The following is a 21,012-nucleotide window of genomic DNA, read 5'->3' on the forward strand; positions in this document are numbered from 1 at the left end:
AAAAAAAGAAAATGCCTGCGCAAACATGTCCATCTGTGAGTGCGTTCATCGGTCACTACTAACAGAAACAGACAAAATCAACATGTAGTAAAGCACACTAACTTTTTTTCTGTTTCTTCTTCTCTTCTTTCTCCTTTTTCTTTTCCTCCTCGTCGTCCTCGTCATCTTCGCCGCCTCCGAGTAAAGTGAAGATAATTCCAGTTTGTGAGTTGACACCCACAGCAGTGACGACCATTTTCCCTGAGCCTTCCATTACATGGGTTCCTTAGGACAGAGGAGGAAAACAAATGTCAGTAAAGGAAATGAAGAATGGGTAAAAACAGTACCTCACAAAATGAAACACATTGTTGTGATGAGTTTCCAACCAAAAGTCTGATTAAACACCAACCGTAGTGTTATCCCTCAACAGATAAACATTTCTAGCTTCATTTCTTACTTGGACTTTTTCATTTTGGTTAGAACACAAATGGTGAACTCAATTTCTTCACTGAGAAAGTGGTTTAGTCCGGCTTTCAAGTGGTAAGTTCAGCTACACACAAGACGGAGAAAATAAAAGCAGCTTTTCAAAGGCGGGCAATAAATACAGACGACTGATGCAGGACAGAGTAAAGAGAGAGAAAAAAAAAAGAACACAAGCACTAATGCAAATACCCTGAAAACCTTTAATCAACAGCCTTTAATCAAAAGTCAATTGTCAGGACGGGTGGAATAAATTGGATTCTAAGAGCCCGCAACAAGCCTGCATCTCTGGCTTCTCCTGAGACACGAGAAGATTTTGTCGATTTTTCTTCTTCTTTTTTTTTTTTTTTTACGGAAAAAGCAAATAACAGAAGAGAAAACAAGCTTAAGTCGGAGTGACACAGAGAGAAACCCAGGAGACAGAAGGAGAAAGCATTTAAAAGTTTGCCTGGGCTGGTTAAAATTAGAAGGTGCTTTCGTTTCACTTGAGAGCGGCGAGGGGAGAAGGGACAGAGAAAACAGCACAGACACACAGGACGGCTTTGTTATGGACGTGTCCTGACACAACGCCAGGTGAACTTCACTAAATGTTTCCACACACACACACACACACACACACACACACACACACACACACACACACACACACACACACACACACACACACACACACACACACACACACACACACACACACACACACACACACACACACACACACACACACACACACACACACACACACACACACACACACACACACACACACACACACACACACACACACACACACACACACACACACACACACACACACACACACACACACACACACACACACACAGCGGCACAGACAACACTGACAGCACAAACAAGGTGCTGAAAGGTCAACGTGCAAACCAAAGAGACTCTCCACACAGGGAACTATTACAGGATTACATCTGGGCAACGTCGGAGGGCTGAAAAGCGATTACACTGAACCGGTCAACTTCCCATGTTCATGCTGTATAGAAATGTTTTTGTGAATTTACTAATAATCAGTGTCGTCTAAGAAATGTCAGATTACAGAGAATAATTTCATTACAAAAAAATTAAAGAAGGTATAAAGTAGTAAACAGAATATACATGACGGACGCTTAAGAGATGAGCTCCACTTTCTCAGTTTTAATGAATTTAAACAGCATCTAAAAAAATTGCCTACATTGTGATATAATGAACAAAGGTTAGTCGTCACTTAATGTCAAGGACAAGCCTGTTTACGTGCAAACTGAAAATAACAGCAGTTATTCAACCGTGAGAAGTATTTCCCTCCTCACTACTGATTTATTTGTGAAACCATACTCATCAAGCTGATTTAATTATTTATTTTACACCTGTGCATGCGTAAAAAAATGTATTCTCAACAATAATTGGAAAACGGATCATTTCTATGGTAATTTAAACAGGCTCAATGGCTTTTTGAATAATAACTCGCATTGTGACGATGACGGTAAAAGCAAAGGCTTTCATGTTACCTGATAACAGCATTGGATCTTTTTCTTGTGTTTTCTTGACGTGGTCCGACTCTCCTGTGAGCGAGCTCTCATCGATCTTAAGATCATTGCCTTGGATGAGCGCTCCATCAGCAGGCAAGAGGTCACCTACAACGTAAACACACACGGGACTTGGCTTTCAAGAACAATAAACTGTTATTCAATTTAATCAGAGTTTTCTAAAGGCGACAAACTCTTACCATATTTTATTTGTGCAATATCGCCGACAACAATCTCAGCCACGGGAATTTGAATGACTTGTCCTCCGCGGACGACAGTAAATTTCTGTTCCTGCTCGATGCGACTCTGGAGGCCCCGAAACTGCTTCTCTTTACTCCAGTCATTAAACGCCGTCACCAGCACCACACAGATAACTGACAGAAGGATGGCGGCGCCCTCGATCCAGCCCGCCTCGGACTCGGTCTCGTCCTCCACGCCGCCAGCAGCTCTTCCACAGTCTGCAGAGGGACAACGGCTCGTTTTAAAACACAACCACGCTACAAAACCAGAGGAATATTTTGAAATGTAAAAAAACTAATCTAACACAGAATTTAAGGTTTAGTTATAAAAGAAAAAAAAATGTTTCTTACGGTCTCTTTCAGCATCTGGAGGTCTATAAAAAGAAAGGCCTAGTGAAACTATGGCTGCCACTTCTAGGATAATCAGTGTGACATCCTGTAGTGCTTCCCACACTAATTGTAAGAACGTTTTGGGCTTTTTGGGCGGTATCAAATTTTGCCCAAACACTGTTTTCCGCTTCTCAATGTCTGTAGGCTGTCCACTTAAACCTGGGGTGGGAGGGAGAGAGAGAAAACAGAAGAATTTCATTCACAAAATGCATAAACTATCTTACAATCAAATATGACCCAACAAATTTCAAAAATTCACATCATAACAAGAAAGTCTTACGCATGTGCTATATAATTACATCACAGAAGGATGAGTTAGTGCAAAATGTCTACAGGCCTCTAAAAACATAATTTTTAAAAAGGGAATCAGCATGTCTGCCCAAATGCTGTGGAGGGGAACAATGACACACATTCTGTGGGCAATGTCAAACATTTTCACCTCTTTCAGGCATGCCAGAGAATGTGAGTGCAGGGGTCAGATCTAATCCCACAAAACCGCTTTTTTCAATACAATGACCAGCCGACTGAGGGCTGAATCAGCGTTAGACTCGCAGGTGCTCATGCACGCTACTGTCCCGTTATAGAGTCATCCCTCTGACACATCACACGTCTGGTTGGCCGGCGACCCACTCAACCATGTGCACGGAGCATTTTATTTATTTTTTTAACAGCAACCCATTCGAATGCCTCCACATTCGAGGCACCGTCACATATTCAAAAGAGCCTTGGCAACATCTGATGATGCATGACAGTTTTTTTTTTTCCCCAGTTCTATTCATGCGACGGCATGTGGGTGACTGTGCAGACTGGATGGAGGTCTGTCTGCATGCACGCGTGTGTGGCAGCAAGGAGGTGGAGTAGAATCGGAGGGCACGGAGGAGTGACTGTGTGAAACTGCTACTGACAGGCAGATGGGGTGGGTGGGTGGGGGGGTGGGGTCGGGGGTGCAATAGGCCCGAGACTAATTTGGGTTGCATTTTCTGATGGCTGAACGGAAAAGCTGCACTTGGAATAACGGTGTCTCAAAAGGGAAAATGAGCAGTGGCTGCTTGTGGACAGAAAGACGCACAGACGCACACAAAGTGGAATGTAGAATCTTTCCACGACATTTGTATAACGAGCATAGACAGCCAGGTGAAAAGAGTATTCCACAAAACAATGAGCTCTCCTCGAAAAAGGCCAATTAAACAGATTTTGCCACATCATGACACAGTGACAAAGGTGAGACACCAGCAGAATCATGTACTGCACTAAATTAATTAGCTGAAAAGACTGACACCATAAAATAAATACCATCTAAACTGTCTCCCCAATAAAACGCATATAAAAAATGAACAGCTCGACTTTGAAATCACAGCTTTGTCCAATTACCAAAAATCCATTTCCAAACCTGCAGAATACAATATCCGGGCCAAAAGAGGGCTGTAGAATCTGACAGGTTTTAGGACTGTCTGTGTGCATGTTAAAAAGGTACACATGATTAAGAGTCTATTATTTTTTTCCAATTATATTAGTGATTATCACAGTCCCCATATTTCAAAGAATGATTTTCTCCCTTAAATAAAAGGTAGTTGGCGTTCTTGAATAAGAGACATGATTCCCAGGTTAAGTTCCAGGCTTTGTCCACAGAATTTGCATGTTCTCACTGTACTCTGGGGTCTTTCCCACTGTCCAAAGATATGCTACCGAGGTTAAAAGGACACTAAATTGCCTGCAGATGTGAAAATGAGTGTGCGCTATCGTCTGTCTCTCTGCGTTTGCCCGGTCATGGTGACCCGTTCAGCCTTTGCTCAAGGTCATCGGGAATTAGCTCCAACCTGTGCGTTTTACAAAGCCAGGTAGAAAAGGAATGGCAAAACAACATGACTGGTTTAATGTTTTGAATCTCCTTTTCATCCAACCTGAATTTAAAAAACCGTGTATCACCGGTTGCGCAGTTAATTGACATTACACCCAAACACCACTTCCTCTAAAAGGGTGGCAAGGAGAGCGGTGACTCACCCACAGAGCACATTAAAAAAGGCTACCGGGTTGATCAAGCATCGCTGCCTGGTGCTGCTCCCTGGTTGTCTCTCACCATCTCCTTTAATTCTCTACGCCTCTAATGAAAACATGCTGACAGCTAATACCCCCACTTGATTTTACACCACAGCTTCCCTTTGTGCGAGAGCAACAAACACGAGTGACACGGGACAATCAAGGTGCCGTCCCTACATCGGGTACACAAAGACGAAAATAGGCCGGCCTTGGCCTCATCATTTCAGCAACCAGAGCATGTTTCAAGTCAAGCAGCTAATCATTAACCATTTAATTTGGAGGCTTGTCCCAAGCTGACCCATGTGACTACTGTCACAAGTCGAGGTCAAGGTAAAATATCCCTTTAGGCCTCCTCGTGAACCATGACTTTCTTTTTGTTTTTCTTTAATGCCTTCGGATGAATATGTGTAGATGGGGAAGTGCCAACATCCTGTCTGTTGATATCACCTGGGATGTAGAACTGGTATTCTATCTTTATATTTCTATTGCGCCAGGTGAGTCCTGTGGTGATGGCAGCAGCACAAAGTTAAAATTCCATGTAACAAACATTAAAATATTTTTTTTAAACATACAGTATAAAATATACAGTAATAATTTCACAATTGAATCATACACTGGCAAGGAAGGAAAGTAGTTACACATTCAAGTAAAATCTGCCTCTATACCAATCACCACGATTTCAAAATTCCTAATCGGGATCAGTTCTTGTCGCTGTAGTTCAGCCTGCAAGTTATTCCAGGATTCAAGGGCAGAGAACATAAGTTTAGTGTGAACTTTAGGGGAAATCAATAAAATGATGTCATTTGAGCGCAGACAATTTGAGACTGGTTTTGAGTAAAATGTACCCACAAAGGTAAGAGGGGACAGGCAAAGGATAGATTTATAAATACAATTGTACCAGTGTGTGAGTCAGGCAGGGACACTGAACTCTGACATTTAAGATGCAATGGTGATTTTAGAGCTTTGCAGCCTGTGACCAGCCGTGGCACAGTGTCCAGACGAATCCATATGCAGCTGATAACCAGTCAAGCAATGGGAGGAATGTTGCCTCGACCAATGTTTTGCTGGCAAAATCCAAAAAACAGGATTCGTTTGTAAAATAGAAATCAAGCGTGAGCGTTTTCACGAGGGTTTCAACATGAAGTGTCAAAGGTAAACCTTCATCAATCGTATGAATGTATTGATGCCAATGGGAGCAGGACCTGGAATTTCATTATATCAATTATATAACGACAAATGAAGCATTCTATTAAAATACCTTGTGTTGTGTCACTGGTTCAATCTGACTGCTCTGCAGGATTTTAATGATGAGAAGAGAATCTATTCTCTTCCTAGTGTTTGAAAACAGCATCATTTTGGTTTTTGAGACATTAAACACAAGTTCATAATCAAACAGGCGTAGTTGCACAGTGTCAAAGGCAGCCTGCACCTTTTATTGAGCAGTTGTTGCTTCAGGATGTGGAGGTCGACAGCATTGAAGGCCTTTGACAGATTGATGAAGAAAGCAGCATAACATTTCTTATTGTTCAGTGCCTCAATTATGTCCACGGTAACCTTTAACGATGCCGTGATGGTACTACGTTGCTTTCTGAAACCAGACTGGTGCAGGAAGAGAATGTTATTAACATTCAGGAAGTACTTCAATGGTGGGGACGTTATGATTCACGATTCAATGTGATTTGCGATATTATGTCAACGATCCGATTATTTTCAAGTAAAATTTGTCAAATCAAAAAACTAATTGTGACTAAAATCTTTTCACTATTTCCGTTAAATCCCATTCCGTATTATCTTTTGTTATAACAAAGATGAAATAAATGAACTAGATATTTAAACAAATCTCATGAAGAAAATATCTTCAATAAACAATTTTTCACTCTGGAGTGTTGATGTCGAGTTCCATGTAGCATCATGTTGGTTGTGCTGTTTGTGAAGTGGCTTCACTCTCTGGGAATATATGCAGATTGTTTTGGTCTTGTCCATGTCAGAACTCCGATTTGAAAGTGTAGGGAGCTTCCAGTATTTCAAAATCGCCTGAGACCACAGACATAACTTTGCTGTCATCTGCACGCAACGCAGGACATCGAACTACATGCATTTCATAATTTCCACATTTCAATAACATTTGTTTTAGCATCATCAATTCATCTTCCATATTCTGTACCATGAGAGTCAATCAGTGGCAAAGGCAGGCTACACCCTGGGCTGGTCACCAGGCCAACTTCACATTCGCATCTACGGGTAATTCAGAGTCAAAAGTTACCCTCAAACATAAGGTTTTAGAAAGTAGCAGTAAAACTCATGCATACTTAAGAGAGATTAGGCAAACTGGTCCAACCTGGACTCAAACCCATGATCTATCGGTGTCAAGTGTGCTCATCATGTGTGCAGTTTTCCAACATCTTAGAAATAAATGCAATTAGAATTAAACTTGAGTTCTTAATTTCCCTTTCACTTGCACAGTTATTTCTGAAAACGATCTCCTGGGCTGCAAAGAAGGCCGACGGGGGGGCCACATGTCGCCCGATTTATGCCATGCCTTTCACTGACATAATGATTTTTAGGATTAAAATTGCAAGCAGGTTGAGATATATAGTGTAAATCTCTGGATTACATTTGTGTATAGTCATTGTTTTGCATGGATTAACACTATAAAATCAACTACAATGAGACCGAGGCGCTCCTGTAACAGATTAATCAGCAAAGCTTCTAATACTTGAATACTGTGCTGATCTTGGTCAAATCTGTCAGCTCAACATGACGTGACAATTAGCAAAGAGGTAGAACATGAGGACATTGAAGTCCACTGAAATGATTTTAAATGCACGTTGAGTAATTTTTTCGGGCACGTCATAGACTTTACCCATTTTGTTTCTGACCTGAATCTGTCTCTGAATGTCACGCATGTGCACATACACATATGTGCAGGTATGTATATACAGATATATAATCAAGTATTTTAGTGGTATTTTAATTGTGTGAAGCGTGTTTCTAAATAAATACTGATTGTTTGCTTTTCCTCTCATCATTTAAAAGTGAAAAGAGCTGATTAATGGAGATGTACTTCTAAAGACGGTTGGAAAAATGTGTTACAAAGTAATTTCCACCTCAAAGACAGATTTTACAACATCGCACCATTATTGACTCCTGACTCAGGAATCCTGTGAGGTCGACGAAACCAGAGCGCAAATTCCTCATTCAAAGTAGCAAAGAAACATTGGCAACGAATTCCAGAAACACACAGCGTCTCAAAGGTGTTAAATGTCTGTGCTGTGCAAGAAAATCACTTCAAGTGACACATATTGACATGCTTAAATCTTTACAACAATTACAACTACCAACAACCCACATGTGTGTCCATCTTAAAAACCCACAAACGAGGGAAAACATGAAACCAGTTGTGCTCACAAATCGCAGTTATCTCAAGCCAGAGATTAGAATCAGTATCAGAAAAGTTTACTGTCATTGTCATAAAAACAAGGAAACTTTGCCAGTTGCAATCAGTCTTCTTGGAGCAGCAGATTACTACAAGTAGATCAGTGTGTTTCCCCGTTACTCTGAACAGGCTCACCAGTGGAAGCAGGGTCCAGCCAGATGGCATATCCACTCACAGGCCTTCTAGCTTATCATTTTGTCATCATGTCAGCCCCCTGAATTACAAAGAGCCAAGTCTCGTTAAACAGTCTGTAGCTGAGCGTCGAATGAGGAGGTGTGGGGTCTGGAATGATGGAAACAACCCATGTGTCAGCTCTTATGAATCGCAGTACAATTGTGAATGCGTCTCGACGAACAGCAGTGAAATGGAGCAATACGGGGAGGGTGTCCTATTGTGCAAAAGAAATAAAAGAGAATAGAAACCCAGCTGCAGTTAAAACCTTTGGATATAATGATGCGATGCCAGTTAAATATTATTGACCTCTAAGCAACCGTGAACCTGATGACATTACTATTTCTAATTCTCCGGCCGGACATGAAGCAGAGAACACTACAGAACTGCTCTTTCAAAGAAAATTAGCAAAGCCTATAAGGTTTAAATATACATTTGTAAGCATGGGGTCTGTCCTCCTTTCAATGCTATTCATATTTTCACGTCCGTCTACACAACTCAGCAAACAGAGGGAGAGGCAAAACTAAAACCAAACCAGCAATTAGTCTTTGACAACCATTTAATGATGCGTAAAAAGCACCTGAAGAAAAAAAAAAGGAAAAAAAAAAAGCTCCTGAACACAGAGGAAGTGAACTCATCCAGCAGCACTGACAGAGCTCAATCGCTACCAGAAAAACATTCTGGGGTCTACCAGAAGTCAGATAGACACGAGTTAAAACACTAACTTTATAATTATTTCTATCTCTAATTAACTTTTATTTTATTTCAGTACAGTTCAGCAGTGTGACTGGGCTAATGTTTTACATTTGTCAAACAGATACAATGCCCAAATAAGCTTTTGGCATTGCTCATTGTCACAATTTACAAAGCAGTTAGCATAATAACATCTTTTTAAACTCGGGAGGATTGGCATAGTAATTACCCAAATCAATTTAAATTACAGGGAGTTGAAATCCAACTGAATAGGAAACTCTTTGGTAATATCAAGTTTTACAAGAAAAATAGCAATAATGCTGACAGGATGAACTGCATCCTCATCCTTAAAGACCGGGCTTTTAAAACCTTAGACTGACTGAACTGTACTTCCAGGCAGCACAACTTCTTTGAAAGAAAAAAAAAAAGCAGCACTTGGAAATGTGAAGGATTAGCAAAGGATTGGCTTAAGAGGTTTGAGAAATGACCAACCAACTAATTAGAAATCCCTTTTCAATTGTCAGGCCTCTGTAATCTTAAATGATGACTTCATTTCCTGAGCCAGTGAAGAATGAGCCGATTGAAACCCAAAGTGTCAAAAACTCAGCAGCTGCTCAGTGAAAGAAAAAAAAAAAAAAACACCTGCTGTGGAGAAGCAACAAATGCGGACCAAGTCCAGCTCATCAGCAACTAAACAGCAGAAACTAAAGTGTGGATTTTAGGCAGACGGTTCACCAGACTCACGGTTTTCCCTTTGAAATCTAGAAACAATTCAGTGTCAGTTCAAACTATCAACCTTAAAATCATGTTTGAATGAACAAAAAGTAATAAATGAGACTTTTGATGAGCTTAATATGAATTCAGACATCAAATTCTGTTGAGTTTGCTATTTGTGCACTAGCAGAGCAACGAACCTGACACCAAAACTTCCGTCTGCTTTATAGTAGAAAGCGCTGAAGAACAAGCGAGTCTTGACTCACCACATTCTTTTTAGTGTGTGTGCATGCAAGGCAAACTCAACTGGGGGAGAAGAGAAAGCTCTCAAAAAACAAAAAAAAAACCCACCTCTGTCATTCATGCCACAAGAATGACAGGACTCTACATTCACTAAACCTGACAACCACATGCATGTTTCAACAACTCACGCTTTCTCAACAGCTGAATTCCTATTCAGCACCAGCTCCCCACACGAGAAACAACGGCTGTATTTGCTCTTGATAACACAGAATGCAGCCGGATGCACCACCGGCCATACAGTCAATAAATCAAAAGGTCAAAAATTAAATAGTGCGGCCATGAGTCTCTCTAGAATGAGTGATGTGTTGCGCGTCCTCGAGTATGGCATTCATGACATTCTTTTTGGTTTGATGAAGCCTAGGAGGCATTTTCCTTGCTTTGTGACACTGCGTTACAGAGGACTGCTGCTGTTACAGTGAATATGTGGTGCCGTTTTAATCTGGGATCAAAGTGAAAATCCCCTCCCATAAGAGTTCAGTCAAGGTCATACTAGCGATTAGGCAGACTGTCTATAGAGACCTGATGAGACAGAGAAAGAGTTGTAAAGGCGCACACGCACACACACACACACAAAACAACAAAAAAGTGGGAAGAAAATACATGTTCCATCACAAACACCCGGTGGGTTGTTCTGTTGCCCAATAGGAACATTTTCTGAATTTCTTTTGCCCTCCTCTTATGTTAAGAATTCGGTGACCAAAGTGCAACACGGAAGAGCTACGTGAAACTCGACCCGACTCTGTGGCAAACATGTTAAAGTAATTTTGCCCGCCACATGTGGGACATTGACCTGCCTTCAGACTGGTGCTGTGCCCGGGCAAACAGCTGGTCTGTCTGAAACCTACACACAGAGACACAGAGGTGAAAAGGGAGAGAGGGAGGGTGTGAGGGACATATCCACAGGCCCTGAAATAGAGCAGGATTGGCCCAGGTCACAGTCAGCCTGCCTGGCCACCTGTCTGGCATATGAGTTTTTCCAAGGAAGTGATGTCAAGGTATCCACAATGTGGAAGACATGGCCAATGACACGCCTCCTAAACTATGTGTGCACCACATTATCATTCCAGCAGCACTCATTGTTAACACTGCTATAAAAACATCCTGGCTGTGTTCCAGTTTCACAGGTTTTGTCAAAATGAATAAAAGCAGGTACTATACCATCCACAGCTGATGTTTTTAACCGATTGCAGAGTCCTTGAATATCCCCATATGTTTCCCCAATTTTAGTTATCGCCTCAGCGCCTCTCAGTTCCATTAAGGAGCGCAGTTCTTTGAGTGTGCAGCCAAACTCCCCATCGTGGTTGGCCTCCACAATGGAGTTCTTCACCCCACTGTACGAGTTGTTCGCCATTGTCTTGCTGCTTCCCCAGTCTTTTGCAAAGCGTTGCTGCTTTGACTCGACAGCGGGGCTTGGAGGGGGGGTCGGGAAAAAAAAAAAATTTGTTCCGGAAAAGCTTAAATCCTCAAGACAGTGATAATTCCCATAAACAGCTGATGGGTCCTTTACAGGCAGTTGGAGTCATGTGCCAGGTAGGAGGGTTGGGGTATTACAAAACAAGCCATTCCCCTCGGAGAGCTGAGTTCCTAGTCTTTCATGGTGACTAAGGATCACCCACAGAGCCGGAGATCACCATGCATGAAGATCTGCAAGACAAGAACAAACATACATTATAGCCTCAATGGTGACACCACCAAGTAGCATTTAACAGAGCGCATGGTTCAAGACATGCACTTAGTGTGTCAGACTAACACTAAGTGACAAATGTTTATGAATAATATCCAGATAAAAGCGGGGGGGGGTCACTTGCTACATTTATTTATATATGATTATAATATTACATTGATATTAGAAGCACACTGGACATTCATCATCACCTTGTGTAGATATTCGGCATTATTTAAAGCATGTTAAACAGAAAGTCGCTGTTTCAGTTTCACTTTCCTCCAATTTAGATCATAAGACCATAGTGCATCTACAGATACCAAAGAAAAACAATTTGCATGAAAGAGAAAAACTGGAAGACCTTGGACAAAACCACTTGGCTGCTGGAAGAATAAAGCAAAGTGCGTCATACGACTGCCTACAGGCAACTGCCACAGTGCTCGATTTGTTGCTCTTGTACATTGGTATCAAACTTGTCAGGTAATGTACACCGACTTCCACTCAAAGTACACGAGGAGAGTAGAGCATTAGCATTGCATTTCCATTTCCCCCGTGTTGTGTTGTTCTGCTGTTAATGCAGACTCAACACTTCCTGTAGCTGTTTCATGAGGACTTCCAGCAGTCTGCCCCATTTCCTGTGCTGGATTGACTTCGATGTACGGCGTTGGCAGTGCATCTATTTTTGATGGGTAAAGGAAATGAGGTATGAAGTGACCTAAGAATGATAGAAATACCACAACGATGATATTCACAAATTAACTATTATGTTGGGTAAACAATGGTTGGCTGTAGGACATGTTAGACCAATTTCAAGCACCTGAATGACCACAAACCCATTTTTTACAACTTGGGCAGCCAATTTGAACAGATCTTAAGTTATTCTTGTTCTTCTTCTGCCACAATTGTGTAGGTGAGGAGCATTGTTATCACCCAGTACTTTGAGTTATATTTATATAATAATCTTGATGGCAGTTACACATTTTGTCTTCATTACACTTTCTGCAGTCACAGCCTAAACACTTGAGTTTGGCCTCCGTGATTGACTGTCGGGACGATTCACTCGCTATAGTTCTCCTCTCCACCATTAGAGCCAGACAAATGTATCTTGAGCCATTCTGGCCAAATGTTACCTTGAAAGACATTTAGCAAAGTTTAAACTTGCAATTTGGAGCTGAAGCGCCGGTGAGGGTTAAAGGCATTCACTGTCCTTGACACCGTCTAAGCTGTCTCTGTAACACCGATTTCCACTGAAAGCCTCGGTGCCAAGTAAGAAGCACTTGTCCATTTGGTTGTCAGAGCTACACTGTGGCACAATCCTTCAAGAATGACAACTGTAGCTTTTCTCATTGGGGCAATTCCTCATTTAATACCCTCCTTAATAATGCTGGAAAGGAGTTTTGATTGATGCTCAATTGATGAACACTTCTTCCACATCTTTCTCCTTACAAGATTTTCCTAACACCAACATGTGGGAAAAGGGCAGCTCATAGGAAATCACTTGAAACAAATGGAAATTACATGTCAATTCATCTTTGTCACAAGGAATTTATACTTAAAGCTTTCAGTCATTGTAAAACATTTCCTCTTGATTGCAATAAACATAAAAAATATTGTGCTTGTGCTTCTTTTGGGAAAAGCACATCACAAAAATTCATTGAAGCCCAGTTAACATGATAAGAACAGCTGTTTCTCCTTCTATGAAGAAGCTGGTTAAAAATTAACTGTAAACAGTTTGTTTTTTTTAATGTAGAATTCCATATCCACAGATAACCCCACAGATTAAAAAAGCGGAGCAGATTCCCCACAGTGTAGCTGGTGGGGGGAACATGGTGAGCAAAGACCAACTGACTGATTACCTCAGGAAAAGCCTTCTGTTTAATCTAATTAAGACTATCTGTGGCACGAGGGAGCGCCATGGTGCTCTACATGGGAGACTCCATTCTAATGAGAGTCTGCTGTCCATTCAGCTTTAATCTGCCTAACCCAATGAGGCCGAATCATTCATGCTGGCCAGGTTGATAGAAATTTGTCTTGGAGCAGCTCAGACAAGATGGTAACATCACAACATTAACACACTGCTACACAAAGTGCAAGTGTCAAACTATTTCAGGGATTACTTGGTTCCATGGATTTCAACCACAAGGGACTAAACCGGAATTAGAACAAAGACTCGTCTCCAAAGAGTTGATTTTGAATCACAAACAATTGTGTGAGGCACTAAACACAAACTGTACTGCGCTGTACAGGGAACCTAGAATTGCCAGTGATTGACGGGTAAAAAGGCCCACTGCTCGCTGACATTCAGCCATGTCTGGCAGTGATCCTTTTTTTTTTTCACCTGGGGAGGCTTTTTTACTGAAACTCGCTTTCTGCATTTCTGGCTGTAAAAGACTGACAAAAAAAAAAAAAAATCCCATTTCTAGAGATTCTACACCAATCTCCTGTTCAAAACTTCCTACAAACATCTAATAAAACTCAAAATGTGCCTGAATTCCAACAGACATCCAGAGAGAGCGAGAGAGAGAGAGACAGAGAGAGAGACAGAGAGAGAGAGAGAATGTAGCATTTATCATTGGTGAGCGCAAAAACGAATGCTTCCATTCCATTAAGATTCTTGGAAACTATTCGGTCACATGTTGAGATGCTATTTGGAGCCATCTGCCATGGAAAACGGGACACAATTTATTATTTATTACGCAGCATAATTGTAGAGCCAAGTGTACGGTTGAGGTGAGAGAGATCGTGGAAATCCTTTTCATTTATTATTTTCTTTAAAGCTTAACTTAGATTTATGCGTTTTAACACTTTGCCACATGTAGTCGTCATTTCTCAATTTCAGTGGTATCCTGCACAGTAGGAAGATCATACCTTTTTACCTCTCCATAGGTGCATACAACAAATGTTAATTTTTTAAACAATATAGTCCCGTTTGTTGTCAAGTATGTATTAGTAACTAACAGGTGTGCTGTTGTCTTTAAAAAAAAAAATAAAAAATAAACAGAAAAACATAATTGAGATGCAAAAAGTGTTGGTTTTAATGTGAATCCAGCTATCATATAGCATTACTAAGCTTTTATATTAGGTTATATATCTTCAAAGTCTTTCACTCAACAAGAAGGTGCACCATTTCATTGTTACGAGACGGTTTAAAAGCAAAGTAATTGGATTTTTTCTTCCTGACTAATCTTTGGTTGGATGCCTCAAGTAAGATCTGTGGTTAACACAGGTTTAACGGCTTCCTCGCTCATTATATTTAATGCCAATTTCTTAAAACTGTCAACATTGATATATCAAGACATTAAGAGAAGGCTTGCAAGCTTTTCAGTGGCGACAATAATTATATGTACCTGCTGTGGTGTTTGCAGGACTGCAGACTTGGGTTCGTTTTTATACTGGACATGGATCCCCCAACAGCCAATGTCAAGATTACGCCAAATAGATCAATGAATAAAAACAACAACAAAAAAAAACCTTCAGGAAATATAAGAAATATAATGCTGATTCAGCTGTAATAAATTTTAATGTCAAATCAACACAAAGTGGGGTTTTTTTTTTTATTTCATCACAGATGCCAAGAAAGAGAAACAGGTTTTCAGGAGTCGCTGGGAAAACGCATGTCATCTGCAACTCGCAGAAACAATCCGCTTTCCTGATGTGTGGACGGCCGCGGTACAAGTTCTTGCAGTCATGTTTCACTCGCTTAAAAAAGCCACATGGAGAAAGTGCACATGCAACAGCCAGAGTAATTAACCTAATTCTCTGCTTCCTCCATTCCTTATCTTCATGTCTTACTCTAAATCCCGTCTCCTTCTCCCACATTCACAACACCCCACCCCACCCCACACACACACACACACACACACACACACACACCCCCAACAAACTCCTCGAGCAGCAACAACGCCAAGATGTAGGAAGTGCCAACATTTGCTGCACCACGCCAGTTTCAGGTTGCGGAGCAGGTCACATGTCACAACAGTGGAAAATCATTGTGATTGGATCTCCAAGCCAACAGCTGGCATGGTATGGTTGAATGACAGAGGCGAAGGTTAACCCTTTCCATGCCACAGCAAAGCCAGTCTGCAGCTCAAAGATGTGCCGTTTCACCCACGAGGACCACAGACTTGTGAGTTGCAAGTCCCCCTTCGAGCCAAGCTATTTAAGGCTGCTATCACACATTAGATGCACGCCGAAGTCCCCCACCCAGGAGGAAGTGGAAACAAGTGGCTCGGACAACGGCGGAGGGCATCTCACAAATATACTCATGCCTTTTGTTTCCACGCGAAGGAAACCCTCTGGCAGTTTGAACACCTCTACGTGCCAACGACTTGATGCAAGTCAAGGATAGCAATTCTAGGGATCCCTCTGCAACGGAGCCGCCTAATGCGAGAAGCGGTATTTTTAGCTTCCCCTAGACTGCCCCCTCCCCCAACAGCTAGCCACCGCTGAACTGGGTCAGGCCGTGTAAATGTGGAGGGTACAGCGCAGAGACACCCAGCCATCCTTGTGCTGCATGGCGCGCGGCTGAGACGACTTCAGACTGGAACCTCGGCGTGGCTTTCAAACACTGTCGGGCTGCCAGGATGTGAGAACACAACAGTCAGAGGCGTCACAGTCACACTTTGCCTCTGCAGCTCCTCTTACTTCATGAACGGCTATCTAAAGTCATTTTTCAAAACGAAACCGTCAAAAAAAACAAAAAAAACATTGACATATTCACTTACTATGTTTACTGCATGTTTTGTCTAAGTGTACATGATATATGTATTCTTCTGTTACAGAACTGTCTTATCTGACTTCTGGTTTTGTAATGTGTGAGCAAAGGTGCGTTTTTCAGATTCAAACATCAGACGATGAGGTACGTCAGAAAATCCATGCAAGTGAAGGACATACTTTCCCACTACAAAACAGCAAATACAAATATTCTAAAAGTGGCAGCATTGTGGGATCCAGATACATCCAGAAGTGTATTTTTGTGTGCTTGTAGTTATATAAAAAGAGGGCCTGTAAAAATTATGATTCAGTTCTTGCATGCACAAGTGAAGATGACTAAGATGTTTCTCTTCAATGTGTCCTTGTGAAACTTGAACTTCACTGACGATCAACGAAATAAAAAAGAAAAACTGCCAAACTAAAAGCTGCACTCTCAATGGCAGTGAGCTGAGTGTAGGAGTAGAGGTCCTCTTCCATCAACTACTTTGTGTTTTAAAAACCTTGACGGACCATTGAAGGCGTCAAATCAAGTGAACAGCGCTTCAGTATCTCTTCACATCATTATGCCTTTCAGTCCAGCTTCTGTGGATATGGTGAGAGGTCAGATCATTTACCTCTTGGTTTGTTTTGTTAATTTAGACATTTCCAAGTGCTCCAACTTTATCTCGCTGCTACGGTGGAAATCGGACTAACATTACTTTAAAAACCGAGCCGGTGTGAGTTTTATAAAGCCGTGAGCACGATGGTCATCTTCAAATTGTACTCAAGCAAATCCACTAATATTCCACACTGTCATCCAACTTTTTTATGATGCAACTGCAGGTATAAAAGATGGTAATAAAAATATTTTTTTTTCTTTTTAAAAGACAAATTTCTTTAAAGACAAAGAGGTTTTACTGAGACGTTAGTTTCTTATGACCGTAAGATGAAAACATTCCCAAAAGATGCATCATTCACGGAGCCACTTTGAAGATGAGAAGCTTTCTGTGTTCTTTGTTACGTGTGAATCTACGCAGCCTCTCAGCGGCCTGAGGCCCTCCAGCCCTCCAGCCCTGCCATTTTCTGCCAGTCAGCCCTTACTGTCCCAAACAGTTTAAACGACATGCATGCAAACCTATGTTGGAAGATGCAATTTGTGTTTTTCTTCCGCCAAGAATTGTCTTACCAGAATTCTGTAAAGCAGTAACTAATACAAACAAATGTAAGAATAATAGAACGACTGCTCCTCTGAAAGGGTCCATGCTGTAATCAATGGAACTAACCGGTGAGCGTCACCAGTTTTTAACATTTAGATTTAAATAAAAAGATATGCACCAATAATAACATTTTTCAGTTTTTTAAAAAAACAAAACAAAAATGTAATTAAGACCATTTAATTCATAGAAAGAACAGAATTACTCAAATGCCTGAGAACTTGCCTCCTCAAGTCCAAGACTGAAATAATATCTGTCATGACTGAGATATGACTTTAATGTTTAATGTTTTCCCATGCAAATTGTTCCATTACAGCCCTTTTGCACTGAAAACCAAACGGAAGGAAATTGATTGAGGTCACACTTGTTAGTTTTTACTGCTCAGTTCAGCAACATTAGATAGACTGTGGTCTGAATGACTCAAACACCACATAACCTAAAACCTCTATTTGTTGCAATCTTAACCTTTTAATCAACACAAAAAAAGAAAGATATGCAAAACTTTATTGAAAGTCAATAAAATCATGACTGTATTGTGCTTAATGTGTCAAAACGGGACTAAATTTAGCTTCTTGTGTTGGTTAACATGAAGCTCAGTGGTACTTTAGAGCAAAAGGACTAAAATAAAGCTGTATGATATTCTTACTGAGGATTTACTGACAGTAATTGATGCCATTAAAGAAATAATTTCCTTTTGTGATGCTGTGCTGGCGTTATTTTCTCCTGAGAGCAGAGTAAGTGGACTTGTCATGCAGCTGTTAGGGAAACATGGTGAGTTATGGACATATTGATGGGCAAGAAGAGTCTAGAAGAAGGTATACAGTAACTTCACAGTATATACAGTGCGAGGTCACCGTGTCTTCTATATGTTCACGTGCGTTTAAGAGAAACCAAAAAGCTAGATTAACAGAAATGCCACTCTATAGTACGACTAACCTAACTTGCACCACATAAAAAGATGACGACTCCAGAGTTGTAATCTCAAAAGGCTTGTTGGTCTATGAGTGCAAGTAGGGAAACCACAACCCGCCTGAGGTCACGTGCAGAAGGAGATCAAGAGATCCTGCACAAATTTATTTTAGTTTTCACACTTTCCAAAACAAATGAAGCAAATAATGACAAATTTTCCATGTAAGAATGAAGAGTAATGTCCAGTCAACCATTATAGCAAGATTGGATAACAAGGAAAAAGAAAGGATATTTTGGTCATTCTTGAGTGACAGCAACAGTCTGAGTTCAAAGGGCTGAGACGGAGCAACAGATTGTGTTACTGTTGATTTCAGTGAATCATTAAACAAATTCTGCAGCTGTATGTGCTGAGCTGGACATATTCGGATAAATTACTCACGCTTTAGCCTGGACAATATTGTATTTCCCCCTAATCAAGCAAAATGTACAAAAACTCTGGTGCAATGCGATTCCAAACTGAGACTGAATTACGTCCAAATTTTGGGCAAATACGCCGCAGCACGTTTGAGGCACTGTGTCCTGTGGAAACGCTTATAATATGTAATAAGATAATGACTTAAGGTGACAAACACCTTCAATCGTTAAATCAATTTACTTCAAGCTTAATTGTGTGTTCAAATGCATTCAGGCGAATCTACTCTGCAATCCGCTGTGAGATGTGAAGTTAAACCCAGGAAGACACTGCTGGCTCTGCAGCAAACCCTGTGCCGTTTAATTGGATAAGGAGTGATCCCTTCAAGTGGACACTAAAAAGGTGCTCAGCTGGCTGTATGAGACACTAACGTGGAAACTTGCATGCAATATTCAAAGAAGTGCAAAGACACCTCCTTACACAAATGGAGAAGTGTAGCTTTTGCAGTCAAATGACCTGGAGAGCTTTAGAAATACTGTTGTGTGGTCGTGGCAATTCAAAGCAGCATGCTGCATGCAAGATTTGCAGTTAGTGCCGACTAAATGTCAGTATTCCAATCCGTGAAAATGAAAAGCATTATTCCCCACTGGGTGCATTAGCTACCGTTAGAACAGGTAGGACACGGAGGGGTTCCTGCTAAAAAAAGAAAAATGTGGTAAAGGAGGTTAGTTTGTCTCAGAAGGTTCACATTACTGCCAAGTGATGTGTTCAGACGATAACGGCAAGGAGGGGGCTGTGACACGAATCGAAGGGGAAGCAGAATTAGCCATAACACCGAGAGATGATATTCCCCCGAAGGGCTGTTTAACTTTGACAGCAACGAAACCAATACAATTAAATATATAAAATACATTTTTAATAAAACACCGTGTCCACTCCGTCGTGACAGGAAAAACTCGAGAGAGCCGTTTAATGACTCTTTAGGCTAATGAGGTTACAGTTCAATATTTTTCGCCTGTTAGTGTTATAGCCTAGTGACACTTATCTTATCTCCGTGTTAAACGGTGCCCGCTTGACGTTAAACGGGCTGAATGGCATGCCATCGTGTGACCGTGGAATCTCGATAAATGACTGCAATAAATGCCGACTTTTTCCAAAAAACGACACGAGTGGGGAATAAATTTAAAAAAAAAATACATACACATACACAAATGCAAGGCGTTATTTAGAGGAGATATGTCCATAGAGGGGAAGAAAAAAAAAAAAAAAAAAAAACAACGTTCCGGGGGCTAGCGTGCACCGTTAGCCATCGAGCTCCCATGCGTTAGCTTCTGCTGATTGTAAACGGAGGCGGAATCACACACACACACACACACTCACACACACACACACACACACACACACAGAAAGAGAAGCTAAATCTAACAGATTTGTCAAGTAGGAAAAACTTAGCCTGGAGCGTTGCATGCGTCTGAGCAAACTGGGAATGTGTACATAAAAAAAAAAGCTGGCAGCATCCCGGCTGAGCAGCTACCTGGGCTGGGGGGTGGGTGGGGGGGAGGTGGGGGGGAACTCCCCGATGTCAGAAGATATAAGGTATAAGAAGAGCTAACGACGTTAGCTCGGTATCCTGCTAACAACCACACAAGCGACTGGCACGTTTAAAAAAAAAAAAAAAAAAAAAAAAAAAAAAGAAGACTTCACCAGTAAAGGGTTGATATGCAACGTCCCAAAACGCTCACGAGCACACGTTCTCCGCCATATACAACCGAGAGGGTTAGTCGCGTTATAAGCAGAGAACATAACCAAATCTACTTACTCCGTTCTCTGAAGAGCAACCCCGGGTCCCTTTCTCTCTGTAACTCCCCCTCAGTCTCACCAAAGACGAGACTCTCTCCCCTGATCGGAGGTAAAGTCCCGCCCACTTGCGCTGTCACAACCACAGCCAAAGCCTTCCAGCCTCACGCGTCAAGATGGTTCCCGTATCCCCACCCCTCTCCCCACCCACCCACCGACTCTCTCGCTCGCCCACCCACTCCTGTCTAAACCGGCTCCACCATATGACACACGAGTGCAACGGTCACGTTATTAACTGTAATTCAAGAACATTCCGTTTATTAAGGGACATAGACGCTTGTAGTTCCCCCT

General features: G+C 41.4%; 1 protein-coding gene across 1 annotated transcript in view; it reads right to left on the minus strand.

Moving 5' to 3' along the window:
* Nucleotides 1-20,775, minus strand: part of atp2b1a (ATPase plasma membrane Ca2+ transporting 1a) — a 35,955-nt gene extending 15,180 nt beyond the window's left edge. The window contains exons 1-6 of the mRNA XM_080491736.1: nucleotides 20,684-20,775; nucleotides 11,133-11,618; nucleotides 2,582-2,779; nucleotides 2,192-2,449; nucleotides 1,974-2,099; nucleotides 103-264 (exon numbers count right to left, since the gene is read on the minus strand). Of these exons, the coding sequence (XP_080347862.1) occupies nucleotides 103-264; nucleotides 1,974-2,099; nucleotides 2,192-2,449; nucleotides 2,582-2,779; nucleotides 11,133-11,325 (937 nt within the window). The 5' untranslated portion in view covers nucleotides 11,326-11,618; nucleotides 20,684-20,775. The remainder of the gene's footprint in view (nucleotides 1-102; nucleotides 265-1,973; nucleotides 2,100-2,191; nucleotides 2,450-2,581; nucleotides 2,780-11,132; nucleotides 11,619-20,683) is intronic.
* Between the last annotated feature and the right edge of the window lie 237 nt (nucleotides 20,776-21,012).

Source organism: Lipophrys pholis (assembly GCF_963383615.2).
Source record: "Lipophrys pholis genome assembly, chromosome: 22".
In the NCBI taxonomy this organism is placed as follows: domain Eukaryota; kingdom Metazoa; phylum Chordata; class Actinopteri; order Blenniiformes; family Blenniidae; genus Lipophrys; species Lipophrys pholis.